The sequence below is a fragment of the Platalea leucorodia genome (assembly GCF_965183815.1).
Source record: "Platalea leucorodia genome assembly, chromosome: 2".
Taxonomy (NCBI): domain Eukaryota; kingdom Metazoa; phylum Chordata; class Aves; order Pelecaniformes; family Threskiornithidae; genus Platalea; species Platalea leucorodia.
In genome coordinates, this window is record NC_138824.1 from 59,695,925 (window position 1) to 59,720,734 (window position 24,810).

Consider the following 24,810-nt stretch of genomic DNA (forward strand, 5'->3'; position numbering starts at 1 on the left):
TGTGCTGTTTTTGGCTGAGATAGAGTTAATTTTCTTCATAGCAACTAGTATAGGGCTATGTTTTGGATTTGTGCTGGAAAGACTGTTGATAACACAGGGATGTTTTCATTATTGCTGAGCAGTGCTTACACAGAGTCAAGGCCTTTCCTGCTCCTCACACCACCCCACCAGCAAGGAGGCTGGGGGTGCACAAGAAGCTGGGAGGGAGCACAGCCGGGACAGCTGACCCCAACTGACCACAGGGACGTTCCATACCATATGACGTCGTGCTCAGCATATAAAGCTGGGGGAAGAAGAAGGAATGGGGGATGTTTGGAGTGATGGCGTTTGTCTTCCCAAGTAACCATCATGCGTGATGGAGCCCTGCTTTCCTGGAGATGGCTGAACACCTACCTGCTGATGGGAAGGAGTGAACGAATTCCTTGGTTTGCCCTGCTTGCGCATGCGGCTTTTGCTTTACTTATTGAACTGTCTTTATCTCAACCCACGAGTTTTCTCACTTTTACTCTTCTGATTGTCTCCCCCATGCCAGCAGGGGGGAGTGAGCGAATGGCTGTGTGGTGCTTAGTTTCTGGCTGGGGTTAAACCACGACAATCACAGAATCACAGATCTTCTCATTACCACAAATAAATTTTTCACAAAGATTTTTTTTTTCGAAATGTCTATGGGAAACTGTAAAAAAATCTGTGCCGTAAAGTTTTTCTCTTAAAAAAGAGGAAAAGTCGGAATGAAATATCTCATTTCCAGTCTAGGTGAAGATCAGCCCCATATTTTACTATAGCATTGATTAAATAAACAAGAAAATAACCAAAAGTCTTTTTTTTCATTTAACAAAATACAATATAATGTATACCATATTCTCAAATAATTTTGTAACCTTTTTTGTATCTGACACTTTTAATAATGTCATTTTATATTCGATAGATTATGGCCCTAATTTAGAAAAATATTTTAACACAGAGTTTTGTGATAATCAGACCTTTATTCAGCACAGCGGCAGATTAAGTGGTGTTTCGCTTTCTTATGTCTACTCTATTTATTTTATGGTCTGACAAATTCAATATGGGACTAAAAAGATCCAGTTTTGACTAAAGCAAAACTCCAGAGCTAACATTTCCCTATCCAAAGAAACAGGGACAAAATGAAGAAATACATGTAACAGAATCTCACAATGTAATGGTGGTTGAGCACACAGTCAAGCCCTCAATTCAACAGGACATGTAAGCGTATACTTATCTGTGAATTTATGAGCCATCCCAGTGGCAAAAGGCTATACTGTACTTCAAGTTAATCTTGTGTTTAAGTATGTGCTGAATCAAAAACATGATGTATACTTAATCACCAATGTAAAATATTAATCATAAGTTTTTTCCAAAGGCTGGGTAAAAAGGGTCTTTAAATCTGAGCATCAGCTCCCAGTAACCTCTTAATCCAGAAAGGAATGTGAGATTCGAGGGGTAGTTCTGCCCTATACTTTAGGTCTGGCCCCACACCCAGACGTTCTGGGAAAAGATATGACAATACAGTGAAAGCTGATGAATCATCAGTGACCCAAATCAGCCACAAGTGGCAATGCTCCTCTTAAAGCCTCCTCTGCTCTCCTGCTCTCTCACCCCCTCCCACACATACACAGTCACTCACCCCCTAACTCAGATTGCAGCCCAATACCATAATTTGTAAACTCTCTGTCGCAGTTAAAATTTGTATTTTTCGTAATTCCTAACATTTTTGTTTCCCCAATTTATCTTAGTGTATTTTGGTGGACTACTTTTAATCTATTAAGTCCAATTTACACCCACTGACGCTAACTACAATTATACATATGCACTGAAAGAACAGCCCCACGTCATGCCTGCAGAGGCTAACTCACCCTGGCTGCGTGTCGTCGGTCACACAATGGTACGTAAAAGTTCCAAACATCTGCACTCCCAGAATCCCATACAAGAGCAGAAAGAACAGAAGGAAAATTGAAACGCTCCAGATTTGCTCTCCAGAACGCCTGGCAAAAAGATAAATATGACACTGAATGCACAGGCAACGTGAAGCCTCCTCTGAAAATCTCCAGAATAGAAAATATGCTCACACAGAGAAAGCAGTATTTCATCCTGCAGAAAATTTGTCCTTAAAACTAATCTCTCACTCTGTGCAGAGAGAGAAAAGGAAGCCATGATTTTTTCTAAACCCATAAGTTAGGGTAATTAAACCAGCTCTAAACTACAAAAGGTGGAACAAAAAAACCCAAAATAAAATGTGTAATGTCTAGCTTTGGTAAAATAGTATCTAATGACTTATACAGACAAGATATAATGATGACGTTGATACCAAATAAAGACCAAAAAACTCTCTTGCATTGCCATTACATGGCTTTTGCCCTTACAGGCTGTATCAAACACACTTATGTGTGTTTGCTTGCATGTAAGCATCTCTGTACATATACCAATACATGTACAACCATAACTGTCATGGTTAGAGCATCTGCTCATGTATTTTTATTTACGAATATTACCCTATTAAGAGTGTTCACCTTGATTATTAAGTGTCCATATTAATGGAACAGAATTTCCTGCCATTGGTTGAAAATTGGTGGCTACAGTTATTAGCAGAATGCTTTAAGATTTATTTAAATATTTGACAGCTTTGATAATTTTCCAGGAAACTTGATGATTCTTTATATATGGAAAATAGAATTTTTTGGCCAGAACTAAAACTCAGGAAGAAAATGCCTATTAAGCATGAAGGGTCATTCTCTGAGCTGCACTGTCAGTCCGCCAAGTCAAAACTGAAATCTTCTCTGTTGTTCTTCAGATAACAGCCTTACTTACTTCAAGATATTTGTTATCCTAGTTCGTGGCAGCTCAAAACGAAAATATATCCGGAATGCTCGAATCATAATGAGTGGTCGTGGAATCCGTAACATGCCCCAAGGTGACATCTGGTCAACTATTTCAGCAATTTCAAACACCTACAAACAAAAGAATCAGGAGTTTTTCTTGATGACGCAGTCCTATTCCTGTATGGATTTACAGAACTTTTAAAACTATGAAAACTATACATGATTTTTATTTTCATTTTCAATCTTCTCTTGGTTTATTTTATGGTTCATTTTAACCATGTTTTTTTTAAAAGAAAAGTCTTAGTAAATCCTTTAATCCATTTCTAAGTTATCCTAATGAAATTCGAAAAGCATACTCTGCCTATGTTCATAACGCTTCTGTCTCAAACAACTCAAGAAGACTGTGCAAGCTTCTGTCAGCTCCCTGCTTCTGTGCTAGTCCTACCCCACGAGTTTCCCACAACTTCGTTAAAAGTGAATAATTCACATTTCCAAATGTGAAAATCAGTATCTGTTAATGTTACGCACCACTAAGGTTTTTACTAGGATGTAAAAGTACATATACACAGATTGCTTTATGAGTTGCAACGTGCTTATAAATTCTCCATTTAATTCCAAGTGCATGAGAAAACTGTACGTTCTTCTCCTAGACTTCACTTACGATGCAAATTTCAGCCAAGCCACAGAACAGGGAACCATTTCCTTAATACACTGACAGGTTAGGCACTCCATAAAGACTATTTAGCTTAATGATTGGGTGAAAACCTCTTGTCTCTCACTCTCTGAGAGTAACTGCTTAATTTAATATTTGCTTAAAATACTAAGAAAATGGAGGGGGAACCTGGCAACACATAAACTGGGTAATCTACAGTGTTTATCTGTAATGACCAACCTTCACTCTACATGTGTACATGATGTACCAAAGTTTCCCCTATGTATAAAGCAGAAAATTACAATGTGTCTTAAATTTGTCAGAAGTGGGTAGGTTAAGCCTAACAGCAATCACCATACAACTTTTACAATCCTTATACTATTGCAGGCCCAGTCTCACAGTCTTCAATCTGTTCTTACCCAAAAAACTGGCTATGGTTAAGGTCGGATTGGTTTGCAGTACACAATTTGACCTGTACCTTAACACTCTGCTTTTTTTTGCAACATGTCCAAGTTCTCTTCTTTATGAAAATTCATCAAATAATTTCCAAATGTATTTATTGTTTTTTTTTCATTGTGCTTTAACTTGAATTTTGGAAAAGGGTTTCTTAGGTGTGGGCCATATTACATGAAACCCCTCCACTCACCATATCAATATGCCTACAGCATGGCAAACATCTGCTATTGGAATCATTCTCCCTTTAGTTGCCTAAGCTAGTCACCATGGCATCCTACTAGTCTGAATGGAAGGAGATGAGCACAACTGTCACATGGAGTAAGAGATAAATGCCTCTCTGAAGATCCTTCTTTTTCCTTTTAACTATGCAGAGGGTTTATGGTAACGAGCTTCAGATTAATGTATAATTTCTCAATAAGAAAAACTATACAAGATAAATTCTACTACTAATGTAGATATACTGCATTGTGCAATTATGAAGCTATTGAATTCAGCACAGTTTTTTAAAAACAATTTGACCCATGTACAGCTACACTTCCACAACTTGTAATTACTTCGTTGTGCCATATATTTTTCACAATTAAGGAACTATTCATTGAAAAAGGTAACTGAAATAATTACCTGTAAAACCAGTGACACCCAAAGACAAAAGACCATGAATCCATCAAACACACACCAACGATCCTTTACATAGGAGCTGTCACCCTACAAGAGAGAAAAACTAAGAGGTAAATTGTTGTTGTTTTACTGTCAGGATTTACAAATACCATAAACAAAAGTTCTTGGAAGAAGGAAAAGTCTTCTCTGTACCGCTTTTAAAATGCCACTTTTGAAAGACCCCAAAAGCATAGTATCTGAGCTAGAATATGCTGGAAACATGTAAACATATCTTCTGGGTGAATAAATGGTAGCTTCATTCTTGTGCACTACTTCTCAGCTTGTGTCAAAAAGAACTTATATAGAGACCTATTATCTACACTTTGATGTAAATCAAAAAACACACAAAAAATGAACATGACTCACTTTTCCACTGTATTGCCCAGTACAAAATCCTTGCACAGGAAGGTAAGTGTAAAATGCAAGCAATCTAGTATTGTGCCATTCAATTACTTCAATATTGTTCATCAGCTTCAATTAAATCACTATCATTTTACATTAATTTTTTCATAAGTTTTCAATCCTTTTTCATGCTATAGAAAAGCCTTGCCATTTCCAAAACACTAGACAGTAACCACCATCTCACGACAGTGTAGGTTTTCAATTTTCTTTGGACATTTCCCGAGTAACTTTTTACCAGCTCAAAATGACAATTCATTCTTTAGACTTCATTAATAATAGGTATGGTGAACTTTTCAACATTGATATTATTAGCAATCCATTGTCTAGCACAAGGATTCAGAGCATACCTTTGCACTACTGAATTAAAAAAACTCAGGAAAGAAAACTGAGCACTGGATCCTTGATGACCCATATGCCTTCCTACCTGTTCTCTGGCTCTGCTTTAGACTTCTTCAACCAGCTCTCTAAAGTAACACCTGAGCATGGTTTTCGTGATAGTCCAACCCAGAGATCACTCCTAAAGGCACCACGGAGAAGACTGCATCCAAGCTCAGTTTCCTCCATACTACACTATTCTCAACCACTGCTCCAGTCTGCATGCTTAGATATCCTCATGTCTCACAATGACTTGCAACACAGGCCCTCCACTGAAAGCTATAAAAACATTTCTTTGGTGGCCTGCTAATGCCTCACACTTTACTTCAACCACTGAACTGAAAAAATCTGCATTTATTAGGCAGATTACGGCTAAGAGTTAGATAGTTTTGTATACCACATGGAGTGTAGACCAAATGCATATAGATAGATGCAGCTTGCTGAAAGGGACAAGACTAGACCTACGGAAAGCGGATATCCCAGTTTCATGTTGTATAGCAGTAAAAACATATGCAGAGGCATTGGTAGTGTATCTCAGGGCACATAAATGTGTGAGAAACCCTTTCCAAATGGGGTTTCTTCTAACAGACTGAACATACCCTCCCCTGCCTTATACATTATCTGGTTCCTTTTCTCTCTTTAGTGTTCTTCCAGATACAAACTACAGTGTTTGACATCCACTTTTCACAGGTATAATTGGGGAAAAAATTATTGTCAGGTCTCAAGAATCTTGAAGACATTACTGGACTTTGGCCTGTTATGTGATTCCTGGCTTGATATACATTGTTTCTTATCTCAGTGATAGTTATTTCAGTCAACCTGTACTAATTTTTAAATGTCTCAGCATTTTCATTGATTCTAAAAGCACAGACAAGATATATTTTGTTTTAATCTAATATTTTCAATGACATACACTCTCCTAAAAATGATTTATCATTCCTTGCCATAGGTGACAGCAAGATATATTGTGTAAACAGAGACAAAATATGTTTTTTTTAAAAAAGCTTTATTTCAGTTGCAGATATTCTTCAGGGCAGAAGTGAACAAAGTAAGGATATACAGAAAATACAGTAAGTGATTTTCAAATCAGAAATAAAGGACAGAGAAATTCAATGCTATCTTCAGACAGAGGATTTTCTAACACATAAGGATGTTGAAGTTCTGCTCAACCCAAGAATTAAGAGGAGGAAGACTGCAAGTCAGGGAAGCAACAGAATAGGAACTTCTGCACTGTAATTTTAACCTGTCCTTCCTGAAGAAAGTAGACTTAGTTCCCTAAGTAAAGTCTGAGCTAATCAGAAACTCTTCACTCAGGGCTGAACAAACTCAGCTGTTTTAGTGGTTATGTTCAGTAACTGTGAAGCAGATATATGTTATTTCTCTGCGGAGATCAGCTACCAACACCCTAAATCTCTTACCCCTCTCTCCTCTCCCCTTTCCCTCTCAGTGAACAAATCTCCGGTGAGATTTATATCAACATGCAACTTGAGTCCTTCAATTTGTGGCTCTGAACAAAGATGCTGATTGGTTTTTCTCTCACTGAAGAACTCTTTGAAACTTATTTTTCTTCTCTTAAGCACCCTTTGTCTAAAGCAAAAAGTTTTCCCCGAGTTGTGCTGTACAGATCTGAGCATGAATTCATGCTGGAGTTCCTGTATTCACCCTCCTCAGAATAACCCGTCAAGTACTCACTAAAAGCCAAATCTTTTTTTACAAATTGCTTTTTCTCTCCACAATACGTGTGGCGTGAGTGAAGCAGCTCTGCTGTTTTCTCCTTACAAAGGAAGCTGCCGTGACCCTTTCCAGGCTTCTCACCAGTCAGGCTGCTCCACCACCTCACTTCTGTCACTGTCACGTCAGGCCAGCTGCCTCGGCTACATCCTCCCTGTCAGGGAGGCTTCCCATGGATCACCCACAGAAACGTAGGGCACCTGAATTACATCTGTAGAAACTACTCATTTTGAGGGGTGTTCCGGCCCTTTCCGCTTTGCGTGTAGGGAGGCTTTGGCTAAATCCTTTTCGTGTTTGTCATTTGGCTGGCAGTGGACGTGGTGGGGAATCTTTAATGCATTTATACTGTGTATTGGCATATGGGATTTTATTTGGTGTTGGAAGCATTCTTAAGGTAGGACCACATCCTGCTTAATGTGAAAATCAGAATATACTTTTTAGTAGGAATCTTGACATGGACTTCCAGTGCTACTTCCATGAAAAATCTAATTCTGACTAAACACAGGCTAGCACTCACATATTAACAGCAATGAACAGTGAGTTTCATTCACATTTCAAAAAAGCTTTGGGCTGAAATTCCACACTCACAGTCAATGGCAGTCTGTTGCTAGCCTTGGAAAGGAATAGAGATACATGAAATTTAAATACATCTGGAGGCATCTTACCTAAAACAGCTGAAGCATTGCAATGTGTTAATCCCTCATCCTTTTTTCATCATGTCTGCTGAAATTTGAGAATTATTGATGAGGTTTGTTTTAGCATTTTTTTGTGAATGCACTATCCCAGACCATTTACATTATGACTTGTAAGTCTTTGAAATGTGATCCAAATATTTGCAAAAGATGAAGGATTAGTACTGTAGACTGGAAGCCTAATGCTGAAAGTAATCCAAACCTCTTTAAGTCATTAAAGTTGCTGACTCCCTACTGCCTACAGTGGACAGTGGATTCTTTAGTGTGCACAACAAGTCCTGAAAGCTTCTCCAGCAATATGACTTACAGTCTATCTAGACAATAAAATCATTTCCTTCAGACAGAGCAGTGGATGCCAGTCCACTTACACAGTCCGTGACTGCAGGCTTGGGACAGCCCTTGGAAGGCTTTTGCGCAGTAAACCATGCCCTCACTTAATGCCTCTCCCAGGCAAACTATGGGGCGCTGCTCGAACTCAGTGGACTAGCTAACTAACAACTATTAAACACAAAGCATTTTAAGTTACATAAAAAATCTGAAGTCCAAACCAGCAATACTGCTTAGCTGTTAGATGGATCAATCTTTTCTTTATTAGAGGCCTATTCATAATTTTGTAATACCCTTCCTAGCCTCCCCAGTTTCTCCTAATACGCTTCCGTCTTTTCCCTCAGTATTTATTTATGACAGGTCAGCATCACTGTTACGCTAGTACACGACCATGGAAATGGCTTTCTTGGTAAACCACACATGTGAAATGGATCAAAAGTCTGCTTCCCTCTTAGAGACGCTAATCTGAATTTGACATCCCAAAAGAACAGACAAGCTTGACGTAACAGTCTGTAATTAAAATATTCTCTGCCCTATAAGAGCTTAACTTAATTTGCTATAGCAATGTTGCCATAACTAAGGAAGAATACCTCAAGTTCAGCCTAAGCTCTTAGTGTTTCTTTACCTATTCGAAAATAGGACCAACAAATAAATCTCCTCCCTTCTCCCTACCTTCTCCTTATTTCACCAGTTTTTACCTAATTTTAGCACCATTACATTAACTGTGTACAATGTACTAGCTCATTTCTTCATTTTCATGTGCAATACTAATATCCCAATGACAGCATTGAGATGCCGGAAGATACACTTTCTCAACTGTAACCAGCACATGAAAGATGAAACACCAATTGCCAGTATTAGGTGCCCTAAACAGTCGTTACACAAGTTCACAGAAAAAAAACCCAACCAATTTTATAAGACCTAACTCATCAGAAATGTGAGCCTATACAAAATACAGACAGAACCACCGACAGAAGTAGTAACACTTGAGGCAGTCACCCCATGAGAGCCATTACAGTTTAACTTACACCAGAAGGGAATACTAGCCAGACTGTAATTTTTTAATAAAAGTTTATCTTATTATCAACCTTGCTGAAAACAACATACTCTAGGAAATCAACATCCGAATTGCCTAAAGTGATCTGCTGGAAGATTGATTGTGTCTGCTAATTTTATTAAGCAATTCAGTATCTCATTGGTAAGGTAGACAGCTTAGCTAGATGATAGCACAGTCATCTCCCAGGTCATTTCTGCCCTGCTTATCTCTTAACATCTCAGGAACACCTCAGAATCAAGAGCAAATCCCTGCAAGTGAAAAGCCTCCTCTGCCTCCCTGCTTGCCTTCAGGAATTTCTCTTTCTCTCTCATCCCTGACTACAACCTGTTCTCTGAATCCTTCCCTCCCACCTTTTTCCAGCCGCCCCTGTAGGAAACCTAAATAAAAGAAGTGATATGACATTTGCTCTGAGTAATCAGATTTATCACCTGCCTTTCATTAGGAGAACCTTAGTCTCCCACTTTTCCTCAGAGTCTCTGACAAACAGGATAGCTGAAAGATGGTACAATCGCGAAGAGACCAGCAAGCTCAGTAACAACCAGCTACTTTCCTGTTCTATCATGGTCACCAGATCCTGCATGTGGTGGTGGTAAATAAGGCACATCAACAACTCTAGCGAATTCTTCAGATCACCCTGTGGGCTACTTTGTGTAGCACTACAAATAAGCACTAAGGGGTGGAGGCTGACATTTACTGGCATTTTAGGAGTAGCATAAATGCACAGGAAGAAACAGAAGGAATAGAGGGAATCAGAATTCGGGAGTATCATCTTTTCCCGCTCCGCTCTGCTCATTATAATACAAAAAGAGCAAGCCAGAAGAGAGGGCACAGCTCAGTTAGTGAAACAAGACTCACCCTCCTTCCCCCATTCCCTTACTCCACACAAACCGCAGGGCACGGAGGTGGGAGTGGGACAGAAAACGAAATCAGAGCTCAAGGGAGCACCTTGCCTAACCTCCCTCTCCCCCCTGCAAATGCAGATAAAGACATACATACACGCACAGAGGGTATGTATCTCTTACCTGGTCACACATACACATACATCCCTTATGTTTCTGGCTCAACTTCAAACTTTCCCTATTTTCTTAAAAACCTGCAGTTTACAGGTCTGTTTAGTAGCAGAATGATGGGGACAATCCAGCCCAGCCCCCAAGCTGTCAAATACTTTCGACATTTTCCTCACACAGAAAAGAGAATGAAAAGATACAGCCTAATCAACAAGAAAAGCTGCCTCTGACTTCTGTTCTCAATTCTCTTCTTCTGTCCCCCCAAAATAAAACTATTTCTCAAATGCGCTCATGTGTCAAACATTAGCCCCCTTCATCCTTCTTCAGAGCTTTGCAACTCCTCAGCTGCCCTGGGGACCGACAGAAGCAGGACCTCAGACAGACAACTCTCAGGTGCACTAGCCTTAAAGTCCACCTTCTACCGTCTGACATAAAAAAATTCAACCTGAAGCATTTTATTATGCAACAACCAGCAAATTATATACTAGCCATCTTTTAATGCAAAGTACTTCTTAACTGTAAAATGATGATCCATGCAGGAAACAAAGGAAATTGTGGATTGCTTAGCTAAGACCATGTTAATAACCAAATTAAAACTGGCATATTTTAAAATGGGTTGTCACCTTCAAGTTAGCCCTCTGCAACAGTGATAGTATCACTTCAAAACGAACCAACATATTTTTTTAAAAAGTTTGTATTTGGGGAAAAACAGAAACAATAAGGGGGGGACACAGCTTCTCATTTCTCTATTTCTTCTTTTTCTCATAAAGTGTCTTCATTCATAGCGAAGGAACTTATTTAAAATACATTCTCATAACAGCAATAGATTTGTAACAGCCAATGGAATTAGAATTGCTGTGTGCAGCTTAAATCTGAACGGTTATAGTGGGTGTAGTATCACTTTATCATCACTGAGTTAAACAAGTTCAATTCGTAACTACTCATGTATTGTACTGAACTGCTCCATCATCAGATGCTTCCAAGTAACACATTACATAGTGCATAATTTATCTTTGTCATAACATGCAATGTAATATTTATAGTAAACTTGTAGTCTATGCTAGAAAAACGTTGGAAAAATCACTTTATGTTACAGCACACAAAACATAGTTACTCTATTTATAATTAAAAAAAACGAAACACAGCTCTTGCTGGTCCTTTGGATTAGAGGGTTATTCCATGCATGTTACAGGCACACAACACACGCAGTTCCAATCTATCGTTACAAAAAAGCTATAATCACTACAGAACCACTACTTCATCATTTGCAATAATTAAAAAAAATAGATTTTTCAGTGAATTTGTTGAGATTTTCAGGTTATTTTAGGAATTACCAATGAAGATGTAAGGCTATTTCATTCATTAAAGAACAGTCTCAAAACGTATTTTTAAGGCGCACTAGATTTTTGTTAATTTATGTAATTAACTTCACCAAACTTAGTATTTCATGTTTCATATTGTAACGGGAGGTTTTTAAACTATAGTATTCACCATCTCATTTGCTGTTTCTAACAGAAAGAAAAAAAAAAAACAACACCAAAAAGCCTGTAAAGGAAGCAACAATCCTGGCCGTGAAGTAAGAATCAAGACTTTCAAACAGACAAAAAAGGACCATTTTACTTGCTAAAAATCCTATAACAGTGTTTGCTGTAAAATAGGGGGAGGGGGAATTGGGAGAAGTTAAAAAATGGTGTTTTAAACCAAAACTGTTAAAGAAAATTTAAAAACAAAACAGAAACAAACATGAAAACATTACACAACACTCCCTTCCTCAAGTAGAAAAAAGTACCAAGGGGAATAACCATTTCCACAAACTGATGGAAAGGAATGCCTCAACACACCTCCCGTATCAGCCGAATCACTGTAGAGCATCTCAGTTCAGCTGAGGGACAAGTAATTCAGATTCTCCACTATTCAGAGCTGCCAGACACAGTCTTCATATATAGCCAATAGAGGCCAGATGCTAATACCTTCTTATCCATAGCCGACACTAGGTACCGCTACAGAACATGTCAGGAAGAGAGCTTCGCTGGTGTATTACATTGCTGCTTTCTTGATATGCCACTTTACCACTGCAGTTGGGTGCCAACACGCCCAGCAGAGAGATTTTATGGGTTACTACACTGAAAGCCTGAATTTTCTTTCCCCCTCCATGTGCTCATTTGTCAACTGTATTCAGTACCATAAGTATTGCTTTACTAGCTGGCTCGGCTCCCTTGGATGTCTTATGGGTTCAGCAAATATAAAAATGGCTGATCAGGAGGAGGATTAATAGGATCCCCCTACCCGGAACAGCACTCACTGTTTCCAGGAAGTGCACAGGAAAAAAATCTTCACCATGAGAACAATTAAACATTGGAACACATTGCCCAGAGAAGTGCTAGCATCTCCTGTGCTGGAAATATTCAAGACTCAGCTTGATAGGACCCTGGATAACCAAATTAAGGCCCTGCTTTGAGTAAGAGGTTGGTCCAGACCATCTCCATAGGTCCCTTCCAACCCGGCCTTTTCTCTGGTTGTGTGCATCTAAGACAATCTCCTCAAGATGCCAGTTCCCTGGGGTAGAACTCCAGTTCTACATCTAGCTCCACATGCACGGACGTCTGTCTGCTCATGCTTGGAAGTACTCTGCAGCCTTGTGAAGCTGATGTGCGTTAAACGCAGCTGTGCTTCATCCAGCAGTATTCTGCCCTCCCCCAGCTCCAATGTTTATGGTGGATGGAATGGGCGGATTTGGATTCAAATGTTTCAAGGTGAAAGCTTTCACTCTGAAGCATCAAATATTGCCTGGAGATTGAATAGGGAGATTTGACAAGGCAAACAGTCTCATCTAACATGACAAAACCCAGATTTATGATTGTCATTCACAGCTCTGCTTCAACAGAAAAAAGCCACAATGATGAAAATTGGAATAGATAAGAAGGACGCACTTTTCAGAAAGAGGATATTATTTGGTAATTAGCATTATTAAAAGCTGGAGAATCCATTTTATACTACAGAGATCAGGAAAAGTTTATTGAAACAACAATCTTAGTATAGCTGTAAGAAAGCAATATTTATATAAGTGGTGGAGAACACAATACTCTGAAATGAAATTTTATATTCAGCTTACTGCCTTAAAAATCCCCCACAAATTTCATAATTTTCATGAAAATACAGCTGCACAGAAATGTTCTTATTCCCTTCCACAGGGATTTGGATGTCATTAAGATTTTTTCATCTTGATCTCTTGTTTTATTCTCTCAAATTAAGAGAGAAGACAACATGGGCATCAAATAAAATAAAATAAAATAAAATAAAATAAAATAAAATAAAATATAAAATAAAAAGATATTGCTTAATTATAGCAGACTTCCCTGAAAATTCAAGTTTCAACACAGAAAGGCACATTAGGGATGAAGTTCCGTCTCCTACCTGAATACATAAATTGTTATCCAATACATTGATTTCACTGCTATCCCAGTATATGTGTCATTTTACCCTGACATGAAGTGATACATTAAAAATATCCCTCGATAATAGCTACCTTCATGAAGAAAAACACTAAAGTAATCCTTGAAAGTGCTATTAGAAAGGGAAAAAATTAACATTACCATGAAGTTTTGTTCATCTAATTGGTCTGAATATTGAAAGAGCACTTTCTAAATACATTATCAAAGTCAGCATGTTGTATACTTTTTCTTAGCAACTTTAAGGTTAAATTTTGATCACCATGGTAAGTCACTAAGTATTATATAGACAGATACCTCAGTCCATGCCCCAAAATAATTTCTCACTAAAAACTTCTAGGACCCATTGACTGGTTAGAAAAATTACCGTTTTTATTTTAGAAATATTGCCTATGTAAATTCACAAAGTAACTTAAATGCCTTTGATTTTCTAATACTCTAATGCAAAAATGGTGCAAAAAGCCCCACTGTGTAATATGAGTCATTGCTTTCCTGTAATAAACACTCCAACAAAACCAGGCACAAGTAACCATAGAAACAGGTGCGTATATTCTAGTGCCATGGTCCCTGGCCCACAGGCAGCAACACCCAACTAGCAGCATGCTGCAGGCAACTTCATATTTGTTTTCCTCATGATAATCAGTTTTAATTTTTTTAATTTCCTGTGACTGGAAACAGCATTGGAGCATTTCACTAGCAACATGATCCCAGTAGGCCGGGAACAGATGTCCTTGCGATGGACATACGCGCTTAGCAAAACAGCAACAAATGCAGGAAAAAGGTGAGACAGAGGAATCAACTTTTGTAGACTGAATGTCTTTTTCAAATAATGGATCTCAGTACTCTTGCTATGAAATAATATTTAAAACTAACAATCACAGCTTCCAAAACCAAAATACTCCAGTATTTTTTAAGTTACATTTTAAGACAATTTGAAATAATATACTTCTTACTAACACTGAATAGCATGGGACCTGCACTACACATCTAGTTTTCCAAGAGCATGATACATAGCAGAGAATTCTATTTTTTTAGTATAGATATGTAAAATAATTTGTCGTAAGGACAAATAATTTTCACCTTATAATCCCAAGAAGTAGAGCCAAAGGGGAAACTCAAATCTTAAATCAACTAGGTCTATTTTCACATTTGCTCTGTGAGCTCTTTACTACCACAGTTAAGTAGTTTTCTATTTTTTCCCTCCACATCATCACACCCTGTTTAACCAAAGCATCTCATCATTTTCTCATCCTTGCCACTGATTGCACTGGTTATGCCCCTGCCCTCCAGGCCAAGGTTCTCACTCCTGTTTGTGACTTGCACATCCCGAGACTGAGCTTTCACCACCAGGCATCACAAACACATCAGAGCACGCTGACAGGGGATGATAGGAGCCACGTATTCTATTTTACCACCGACCTTTGAAAACAACACAACTTCCTGATCATTAACTCATTTATACACCATGGGGTATACAGCATATATAAAGTCACAGAGCGCAGTAATTTCAGAATTTCCATCTTCCGTTTTCAGGCTGTAACGCAGCAGAAACTCCCTTGACAAAGTCACTAAAAGCTTGCGAACCAGCTAACAGTGTTTCACCACAATTCAATTAAGATTTCCATCATTTATCAGAAAGATTAAACTCATTTTGTAATTTCTCCATTCTTGTTATATGAAGGTGGAACGTTTAACATTAAAGTACTGAAAAGAAGGCAAAACAGATACTTGTAATAACATAGAGCAAACAACAGTTCTGTAATCCGTAACTCAAGACAAACTTCTGAATTAGGATGATTACGGAAGAAACTAATTTAAGCATAAATGAGTTAATGCCCTAAGCGTTAAAAGAGGAAGCTGGCATCCAGTTGTCTGTATACTCTCTGTAGTGCCCACCTGTCCACTGACAACAAATCTATAATGAGTTAATAGCTGACTGTGAGATACCTAAAGGCTGGGTGTCAGCCTAGGTACTTTAAGCTTCTCTCTCAGTCAATGGAGAAAAACAGGCCAAACAAATTACCTTTTGGAAGAGCCTACTTTAGACACAAACAACTTATCACAGACAACGGCAGACCCTCAAATTAGCGCTGATGAATCCTACTAAACATGTTTCTATTTTAAGCCCAAAAATCTATTTTGTGTAAGCAAAGATAAAAAAGTGTCAGAATATGCAAACAGACATCAGCTGCCACTGGAAACAGCTGCAGACCCCAGTTCAGATCATGGCAACCAGAGTACTTGATTACAGCATAAAAAGCCCATCTCCACCACATATTGCTTGCACTACAGGTGGAAAATTCCTTATATTGGCAGAGAACTGAATGTACAGAGTTAAGCCCACACGGCTCAGGTAAGCCTCCAGCCTGCTCCACCCTCGATTCTCTCCTCTGGAGCAGACAGATAGCAACTAGAGCAACCAAAGCACCTATCAGAAAAATGAGGAGGAAAATGTGCTCTCTGCACCGGGCTTATACTGCCTGGGAACACCGGACATGCTGAAAGCCAAGGAAACAGCTCCAATCTATCTGTGACTGCGTTGGTAGAAGATTAAGCTTTGTTTCAGTTCCTGCACGAATTCACCGAGAGTGCTGAAAGCTAATGGTGCAACCATTCACTTCAGCCCCCTGCAGGAGCACTGAAGTCAGTGAATAGCGCTCAGCGATACTGAAATAAAGTCTGACAAATCCACTCACAACTACTTCAGTTAGTACAAAAGTTTTGCTGTGAATGTAATTGATTTAACAATGGGGGAAATGTCAAGGACCATTACTTCTGACTTTCTATAATCTTTGTTAGCTGACATGTGTCACAACTGCACAGTGAAAAGAAAGACATTTCTATTAAATTCAGTGCACTACTTGTGTTATATAAAAAATTTCTAATTTTCAGCATGATGATACTAAAATAAGTGTCAGCTAGGCTTTTTTAACAGACAGGAGAGAGAACTCTCACACTTTTTATTTTACAGTGTTACTCTTCTGACAGAGGAACGGGATAAACCATGCCTCCTTTTCACAACATGATTTCAGTGCACGTTTGCTAATACCATCACGACTGTGATTAGAAGCTGCAACGAGGATGTGGTGTAATGAAGATAATTTCACATACCCTCACAGTGTCCATGGAGTGAAATGATATCCATTCATCTCTTATTCCCTAAAGGCTGAATTTTCATCTGGGACACCTGTTACTTCGTTCCTTTTTGTTATAGCAGATGTGAATTCCTTCATGTCATGGACACAGTTTCCTGAAAGTTTTTCACAGATTTTGGCACATTTTCCTCTTTCGTTATTTTATGGTATATAATACCACCAGTGCAATTGTGTCTAATACAAGCAATTTACCTGGAATGTTTCTCTATCTCCTTATTCCATCTCCCAATACAAAGGCTGAGAGTAAAAACTTCTCATAGAGATAAGATACTTTTAAGTAAGGTATCCTTACCTTGCTCATACCCATGTGAGATGACCTTCGGAAGACACCTTATTAGAAAGCTGAAGATAATTTTTGCATCACACTGATTAAAAGAAATACAAAGTCCTTCCATGACAGGTTAGGCTCCCTTCTTTCTTTCAGAAGACTGATGCTCATCTAATATCACATCTGTTTTAGGCTTGAGAGTTAACTTTCATTTCTCTAATTGCACCCTACCTCCTTTTTTCCAATGAGGAGATAATTTTGGAAACTTTCCTTGAATCAATGAAGAGACCTATGTCAAGCACATACAGCCATGTTCATAAGTGACACGAGTGGGCACATAAATGTGAGCTTTGATTCTCAGGGACTGCGAATCTTGTCAGTTAGGTTACAAGTTACTCGTGAACTGTTTCGACAGACACAAGCATTAGTTAATTCATGGTGCTCTCGGAAGCCTGCCGATCAATCAGTAAGTTATGCAGTAGACATAAACTGCATGTAATTGGGAGACCAGTTTAAATCTTATTCAGGATACAGTGAAGGAGATTGATCTGCTTTCATTTAAATAGGCTTAATACTTCCTTGATGCAGCTGATTATAGCAGAGCTCTTTCTGACCCAGGAGCCTGAGACATGAAAGAAATCAGAACCAGAGAGTCACTGAATTCTATTTACATTCTGGGAAATAAAAATCATGCAAACAATCTAGTATCAATTGAAGAAAGTGGAATTCTGAACTGAAGAGATCCTGAAAATACCAATGTCAAATTGAATTCAGTAACTTTTACCATTGCACTAAATTTATTACGTTATACATCGATACACAGTGTGGTACTGTGGTGGCCAAAATTGCATTTATTTCTTAGAAGGCTGTAATTTCACTCACAAAACCAAAGACGTATATTATGGTTGCACACAATGTTAAACTTCTAGATTCTTTATACAAATATAAATCACCAGTAGCAGGCAGTAAAATAAAGATAATTTCCAGCTAAATATGGAAGTTCCAGTTTTATGATCCCAATGAATCAGAGGCTAGTCACTTTCCTAGACTTTGCCTATGTCTGCAAATCTTCATACTCCAGGTATTCTGGCAATCACCTTATTATACATTTCCTGATAAACTCCAAGTAACACAGAGTATTTCTAACCTAAGAAAATATTATTTAGAGCATAAAAAAGTGGTTGCCAAAGAAGTAAATGTATTCTGTGAGAGGCTAGTTGACAACAAACCCTTCACTGTTTCCTGTACCAACACAGAAGAGATCCCTGACTTCTGCTAAATCACTGATACCATGTTGTGTTATTCAGTCACCCTGGTACCAGTGGAGCTTTGTGTTTCAGGATACTATGATTCAGCCTGTATCTACTCGCACACATACCTAAGTATAGCTGGGGAAACCATTACACCATGAAGATGGTCTAAGTTAATGCATTTCCATCTTACATGGGAGAATAAAAAATTAAATTAAATTAAGTAATCTCTTGAAACATCCCTGAATTATTCACTGAACTGAATGAATGATGAGATGGGACATCACATTAGGACTAGGAGACTTTTAAGTCCATGACAGCGATGGCTATTGTTCGTGCTCTATTGTCAAAAATAATTAAAAATAGAAGTTTGATTTCATTCAGTTAAAACATTCCCATTCCTAAAATCCACACTATTCTGGTGTCATTAAGCCTCATGCAAAATTTGTGTCAACACGCAGCCTTTCCCCACATATCATATATTGGTGTTCTAACAAGTCAAAGTCAAGAGGTCTCCTGGCCTTTATTCTTACCTTCAATCACCCCTGAAGTACAGCTGTAATTTATATTTAAAGTTTCTAAGTCTCAGACAAAGAAATAATATGTATGTGGTAACGCTAAAAGAATCTCATTGAATATTTTATTAAAATGGCCTTTTTTATTTTACACACTCTGCAGCTTTTTTAATGTGTAGAAAGTCTGTGATATTTACCATTAATCTTTTTAATTTTTTTCAATGACTTTTTAAAGAGATCAGAATTTTTAATTTCTAAAACGTTAGGTCTTTTTAATATGTGTCTGTAACACAATTTAGTAGACATCTGCTAACATGCTTCATAAGCTATTCCTACAAAAATATTGATGTGGCTAAGTCACATCATCCATTAATTCATGTGCTACTCAGAGAACAAAATTTGCAGTGCTTTGAAATCATTAAAATGTGTGATCTACTTAGAAGGGTTGCAGAAAAAATATGTAACTATGAAAACTCGCATATCTAGGAATGCACTACCTTTTAAAAATAATATTAAAATATTTCTGTACTTATTACAGCATATTTTCATGACAGAAATCTATATTAAAAATTATTTGCTCATAAAACCCTAATAGGTTAAACATAAATCATAATAGTATGCCATGACACTTTCTCTCATAATTACTTGAATAACTTGTCTGATGAAGTAATTAACACCTAACTTTTAATGTCATCAAACTATTCAGTTGGAGGCCAGGTAGTATTCATGAAAGTCATTCTCTAGTCAGTGATACTATATATGTACTGACTTAATCTATTTGAAATAGATTTAATACTGTGTACACAGTATTTTCTTGAGCCACTCTATCATTTCACAGTGAGCCCTATCACAGGCCATCATTCTTTGATTTAGAACATAATTTAGAATACAAGCATAAAAATATGTCATGAGAAACAAAATTACTTGGTCTAATTCTCTGTCTCTATCTTGCATAAAATTTCACAAACCATTATAAATTGTCTTACTGTTTGTACATACATTTTATACAATCTGGCCAGCAAACATTAGGCAGACTGTCCCAGAATTTTGTATTTAAAAAAGACCTCAATCGTATGAAATTATAGCCTGTACTTCATTTTTCAGAGATGAGTTTCAAGGTAAAGATAGACATATTATTAGCATTAGCTCACTTGTTCATGACAAGTAACAATAGCCTGCAATACCAAAAACTATAATACGATTATCATATCACAAACCTTTCAGTACTTTCTTCCCAGGTAGTGCCTATATACTGAATATAATCAGTTACACTGCACATTTATACCCATTTCAATTCTTCCAGAGGAGTCAATCTATCATAACACCTATTAGAAGCAAACAGTGTTTGATAGCAATGATAAGGAATATCAATATGCTGTTTTGAAAACAAAAGGACCTCAGACCCTGTAGTAGATATATCCTATACTGTCACCTTCTGGTTTCTTTAATATTCGTATTTTGTGCTCCTTGTCTAAACACATGCCAGTGTCTATTTTCTTTGTAGGTGGTGGATATCCATACGAGCAGTGCCTTTGTAATTCAGACTCCTCTGTATCGATTGTCTTCGCAAATGGAACGAGCAGCAACAAACACTCAGAAGGCACAGACAGCCCAAATTTTGAATAGATTTTACTAGCACAGCAACAATTACTCAGAAGGAAACATGAGTAATAAAAGGCACAATGTCACAGCAACATTTCAGTTTAACTTTCCTTCTGGGGTAACAAAATACTTGGATGCATGTATCACTATTTTGTCACTTAGTTTACGCAAGGAAAAGGGAAACTTTTTACAGACAAAAGGCTAGGATTTTCAGAAACTACTTTCCTTTTCTATAAACCCCTGGGAACCAAAGGAAGAAAATTTCTCATTTGTCCTCAGGTGGTGTTAATTAGACATGACTTAACATTTTCAAAATCTTCTTAGCTCAGCTATACTTACATTGTTATTAATTGGGACTTAAGTGGATAGTGCCTACCTTCTCCATAAATTAGGTTTCTCGCTGGACTAAAATTTTGCATTAATCATGGTTCAAAAGTTTATTAGCATTTCAATTCCTAAGGCCTTTACAGAAATACCGGTTTATGGTAAAGTTTAGTAGAACCATATGGCAATACATTCATTGATCCTACGTTCACTAAAAGTCTTGAATGCACTTAAATTAGGACTACAGTTCATAAACTAATTTCCTTATATAAAGATGTTTCATATACAACATCTTTAATAAATGCTAATAGGTTTCTAAACAGTACTTTATTTTACTTTGCCATTATCTTTGGAAGTCCATGGATCATCATGTTCTTGGCAGAGTTATAATATTTAACCATTATTTTCCCTAGAATCAATAATCCAAAGAGTAAGTCAGATAGTTCACTAAAAAAGGATTATTTATTGATCAGCATTCAAAGAAACAACTTGATAACATATTTAAAAAGCTCTGATTTAACAGCTGAAAAAAGGCCAATCCAGTTCTAACATAGTTTTATGGAAGTTGCTATACATGATACAAGCTCATATCCTTGTCCTACAGTTCTCTCTTATTCACATGAACAGGGTGTAGCCACCAGGTACAGTGAAACCATCCTTCCCCTTTATTCAGCAATTGTGAGACCACATCCACAAACCTGATTTTGAGCTGAGTGCAGTCCTGGGCTCCCCAGTACAAGAAGGACATGGACATAATGGAGAGAGCAGAGGGCCACCAAAAAGGTCAGAGAGCTGGAGCAGATGACGTAGGAAGAGAGGGTGAAAGACATGGGTCTGTTCAGCCTTCAGCAGAGAAGGCAAAGGGTAGACATTGTTCCTGTCTACAACTACCTAATCAGAGGATACAGAGAAAACGGAGCCAAACTCTTCTTGGAAGTGCACAGTGGTAAGACAAGATACAAGGGACGCAAGTTGGACCATGGAAAATTCTGATTAAGTGTTTAGGAAAAAAAATTTTTGCATGAGGTTGGTCAAGCACTGGAACAGGCTGTCTAGAGAGCTTGTGGCATCTTCATCCTTGGAGGAGTCTGAGATTCACCTGGACAACCCAAGCCATGGGCAACTTCATCTAACTGGACCTGCTTTGGGGAGCAGGTCAGACTAGATGACCTCTGGAGGTCCCTTCCAATCTAAGCAGTTATTCTATGACTCCACGAATAGCGCCAGTGAAGGCACTTCATTTCAGTGTAACTATATTCACTGATGAATGCTACAAGACATTAAGCTGTAAGCAAATTCTCAGTTGTTACAATAACAATAAATGCAGCCATTTTCTACTTAAACAATCTATCTTTGTGTAACAGTGGTTATGTCTAATCTATTCTACTGTATTTTTATCTAATAAATGAAGAGTAAAACATCAGTGTGCAAATGAAATAATCGGCATTGTCATCTATACATGTATAACATGAATCAAGGCAATGGAACTAGCTCCAGACAGCTATTCATTCTGTGTGGACAGACTCGTCAGACATGCTTCAAAGACAAGTTCATCATAAGACAATCAAAGATAAATTAATCCTGTGAGGAGCAGCTGAGGACTCTGGGTTTGTCTAGTTTGGAGAAAAGGAGGCTGAGGGGCAACCTCATTGCTCTCTACAGCTTCCTGAGAAGGGGAAGTGGAGAGGGAGGTGCTGAGCTCTTCTCCCTGGTATCCAGTGATAGGACACGTGGGAATGGTTCAAAACTATTCTATTCTATTCTATTCTATTCTATTCTATTCTATTCTATTCTATTCTATATCCACAAAACCACAAATTTAAACAATGCAGTGAAAGACATTAGAATATGTAGCAACATATTATCCATAGCCCCTAAGTGTCAACTGTGAGTGAAGTTGGTATTTCCACACATAAAGGTTGAGAAATCAAGCTTTGTACAAAAGTCACACTGTTGGCCATCCCTCCCTCTCTCTGCTCTAATATCTATGTGCCCATTTCTTTGCTAAGTCTGTACTGGCTGTAATAGTAACTTGTTACTCCCACACTGTTCAAAAGTGCATGCTGGTCACTAATTCCCCATTCACTGTGGGAATTCACACCACATCCTGTGTCCTCATCTTCACCTGCTTAATGGGCATCTCTGAATAAGAGAGTACAGGTAGTGGCCAGAAATAGCACTTCACAAAGTGGCCTTACGCAACACACAAGGATCTTCTCAGAATCATCTTATTTCAGTAATTTTCTAAATATTAATATTAATGATACTTTAACTTTTGCAATTAATATTCCTTAAGTACGATGACACGACAGCTTAGTTTGGCAGTGACCAAAAAATGCTATCTGCAAACTCAGAACAAACTGAAGAGCCAAGTACGATCTCAGATGTCTCTGGAGTCACCAGACCTTTCAGGAGTGAAAGGGAAGGATAACACACTGCTGATCTATTCTGTGCGATAGTGACATAATTGTATTGCAAATAAGGCCTGCAGCTGGATTTTCTATATGTAAGCTGAATTTGTATCTTTTTACAGAAGACTGGAAACAATCGGTAAAATAATGCTACAAAATAATGATTACTGAAAAAGTCTGCAGTTTTACATTCTCCAATATCGTATCAACTTATACAAATTAGTCCAGCAACAACAGTAAACATATAATAACAGAAGCATTTGTTTACCAACATGCATTATATTAAGGAAAAAAATTCAGTAAAGCACGATAACTTTCTCATTTGGCTCACAGTAAGACATATGTTCTTATTTAAATAAAGTAACCACAACAGAACACAACCAGCCTTCTGAAATGAAAATCAAAGTTCTAAGTCCATATATGGATCTCTAGACATTTACAAAATGTTCTTGCTAATGCCTATCTAGCTTATTTTTCCTTTCATTCTTTATATTATTACAATGAAACTGTCTATTTCTTAGTAGGAAACCATTATGAATGTTGGTATTATATTTAGGGGGGATTAAATATGCAGTAAAGCTGCATCTTTGTCAATCTGTCTTTTCAGTTTATACACCATGGTGTTGCCTTCAGTTAAAAACAATCATAGCAAAAACAGCTGAGAAGCTAAAAAACAAAGATCAAATATCACCAGCATATATTCAGATCACTTTCTTAAGCACATGTAGAATACTGTTTAAATGCTTACCTTAACTATCCCACGGATATGCATTTTTGCTATCATCTCTGCAGTGTAAAGAAACATCAATAGAGTATCAAGAGCAAATGTCACATACTGGAGAGGAGGATAATGCTCGAAGGTCTTTGGAGTGTTCATACAAACAGAAATAACACTGATGATGGCACAGATTCGTAGTAAAGAGTGTACCCACTGAAAAAAACCAAGACATTGCAAAATTGCTTTGATGTTCAAAAAAAGCTCAAATATTTAGCCTCCGTAACTTGTACTGGCACTTTTTGTAAATGCATGTTTGAGTTTTTCTTTTACATCATGATCCACATATTAAAGGTCTTCATCCAAAAATAAGCACTCCTGACTTTATTTTATTTTATATACACATATATACAGATATATAATTTTATTAGTTAATTTAGGAGGTTGTATAATTGAGAAAGCAAGAATTAAGAGCCAGGAAACTGAGAATTAGGATTCTATCATTTCTACTTTGCAGCTTTTGTAATCCAATTTCTTTTCAAATGACAACTTGTCACATTTACATGCAGACAATAAGTGGAATTATTTGATGTTATAAATTGGGTGAATACATTAAATGAAAATATCTGTGGAAAATTTTAGTTCCACATTTAGATGAACTGATTTTTAAATCAGTTTACAATTCCAAAAATTAAGTGAGAGGCATGGGGATTAAGAGCATCCTTCTATTTATGAAAAGAATAAATATAAAAGAGAATATGTCACAGAAAGATCCTTCTTAACATCAGGATTCACTTTTGTTCCAGACAAGTTCTGTTGCTATAAGAGAACGGTTCATTTCTATGACTACTTAGGTCTCAGTCCCACTACAATCATTATTAATAAGGCTGATATTCAGTGCCAGTCACAGTGGGAGGTCTAACAAAAAAGC

General features: G+C 37.6%; 1 protein-coding gene across 2 annotated transcripts in view; it reads right to left on the reverse strand.

The window, feature by feature from the left end:
* Positions 1-24,810, reverse strand: part of NALCN (sodium leak channel, non-selective) — a gene marked incomplete at both ends in the record, with an annotated part of 233,725 nt that overhangs the window by 207,609 nt on the left and 1,306 nt on the right. For both annotated transcript variants that reach the window (XM_082304488.1, XM_082304487.1), the window contains 4 exons: positions 1,872-2,000; positions 2,824-2,963; positions 4,564-4,647; positions 23,913-24,095. In XM_082304488.1, coding sequence (XP_082160614.1) covers positions 1,872-2,000; positions 2,824-2,963; positions 4,564-4,647; positions 23,913-24,095 — 536 coding nt within the window. The remainder of the gene's footprint in view (positions 1-1,871; positions 2,001-2,823; positions 2,964-4,563; positions 4,648-23,912; positions 24,096-24,810) is intronic.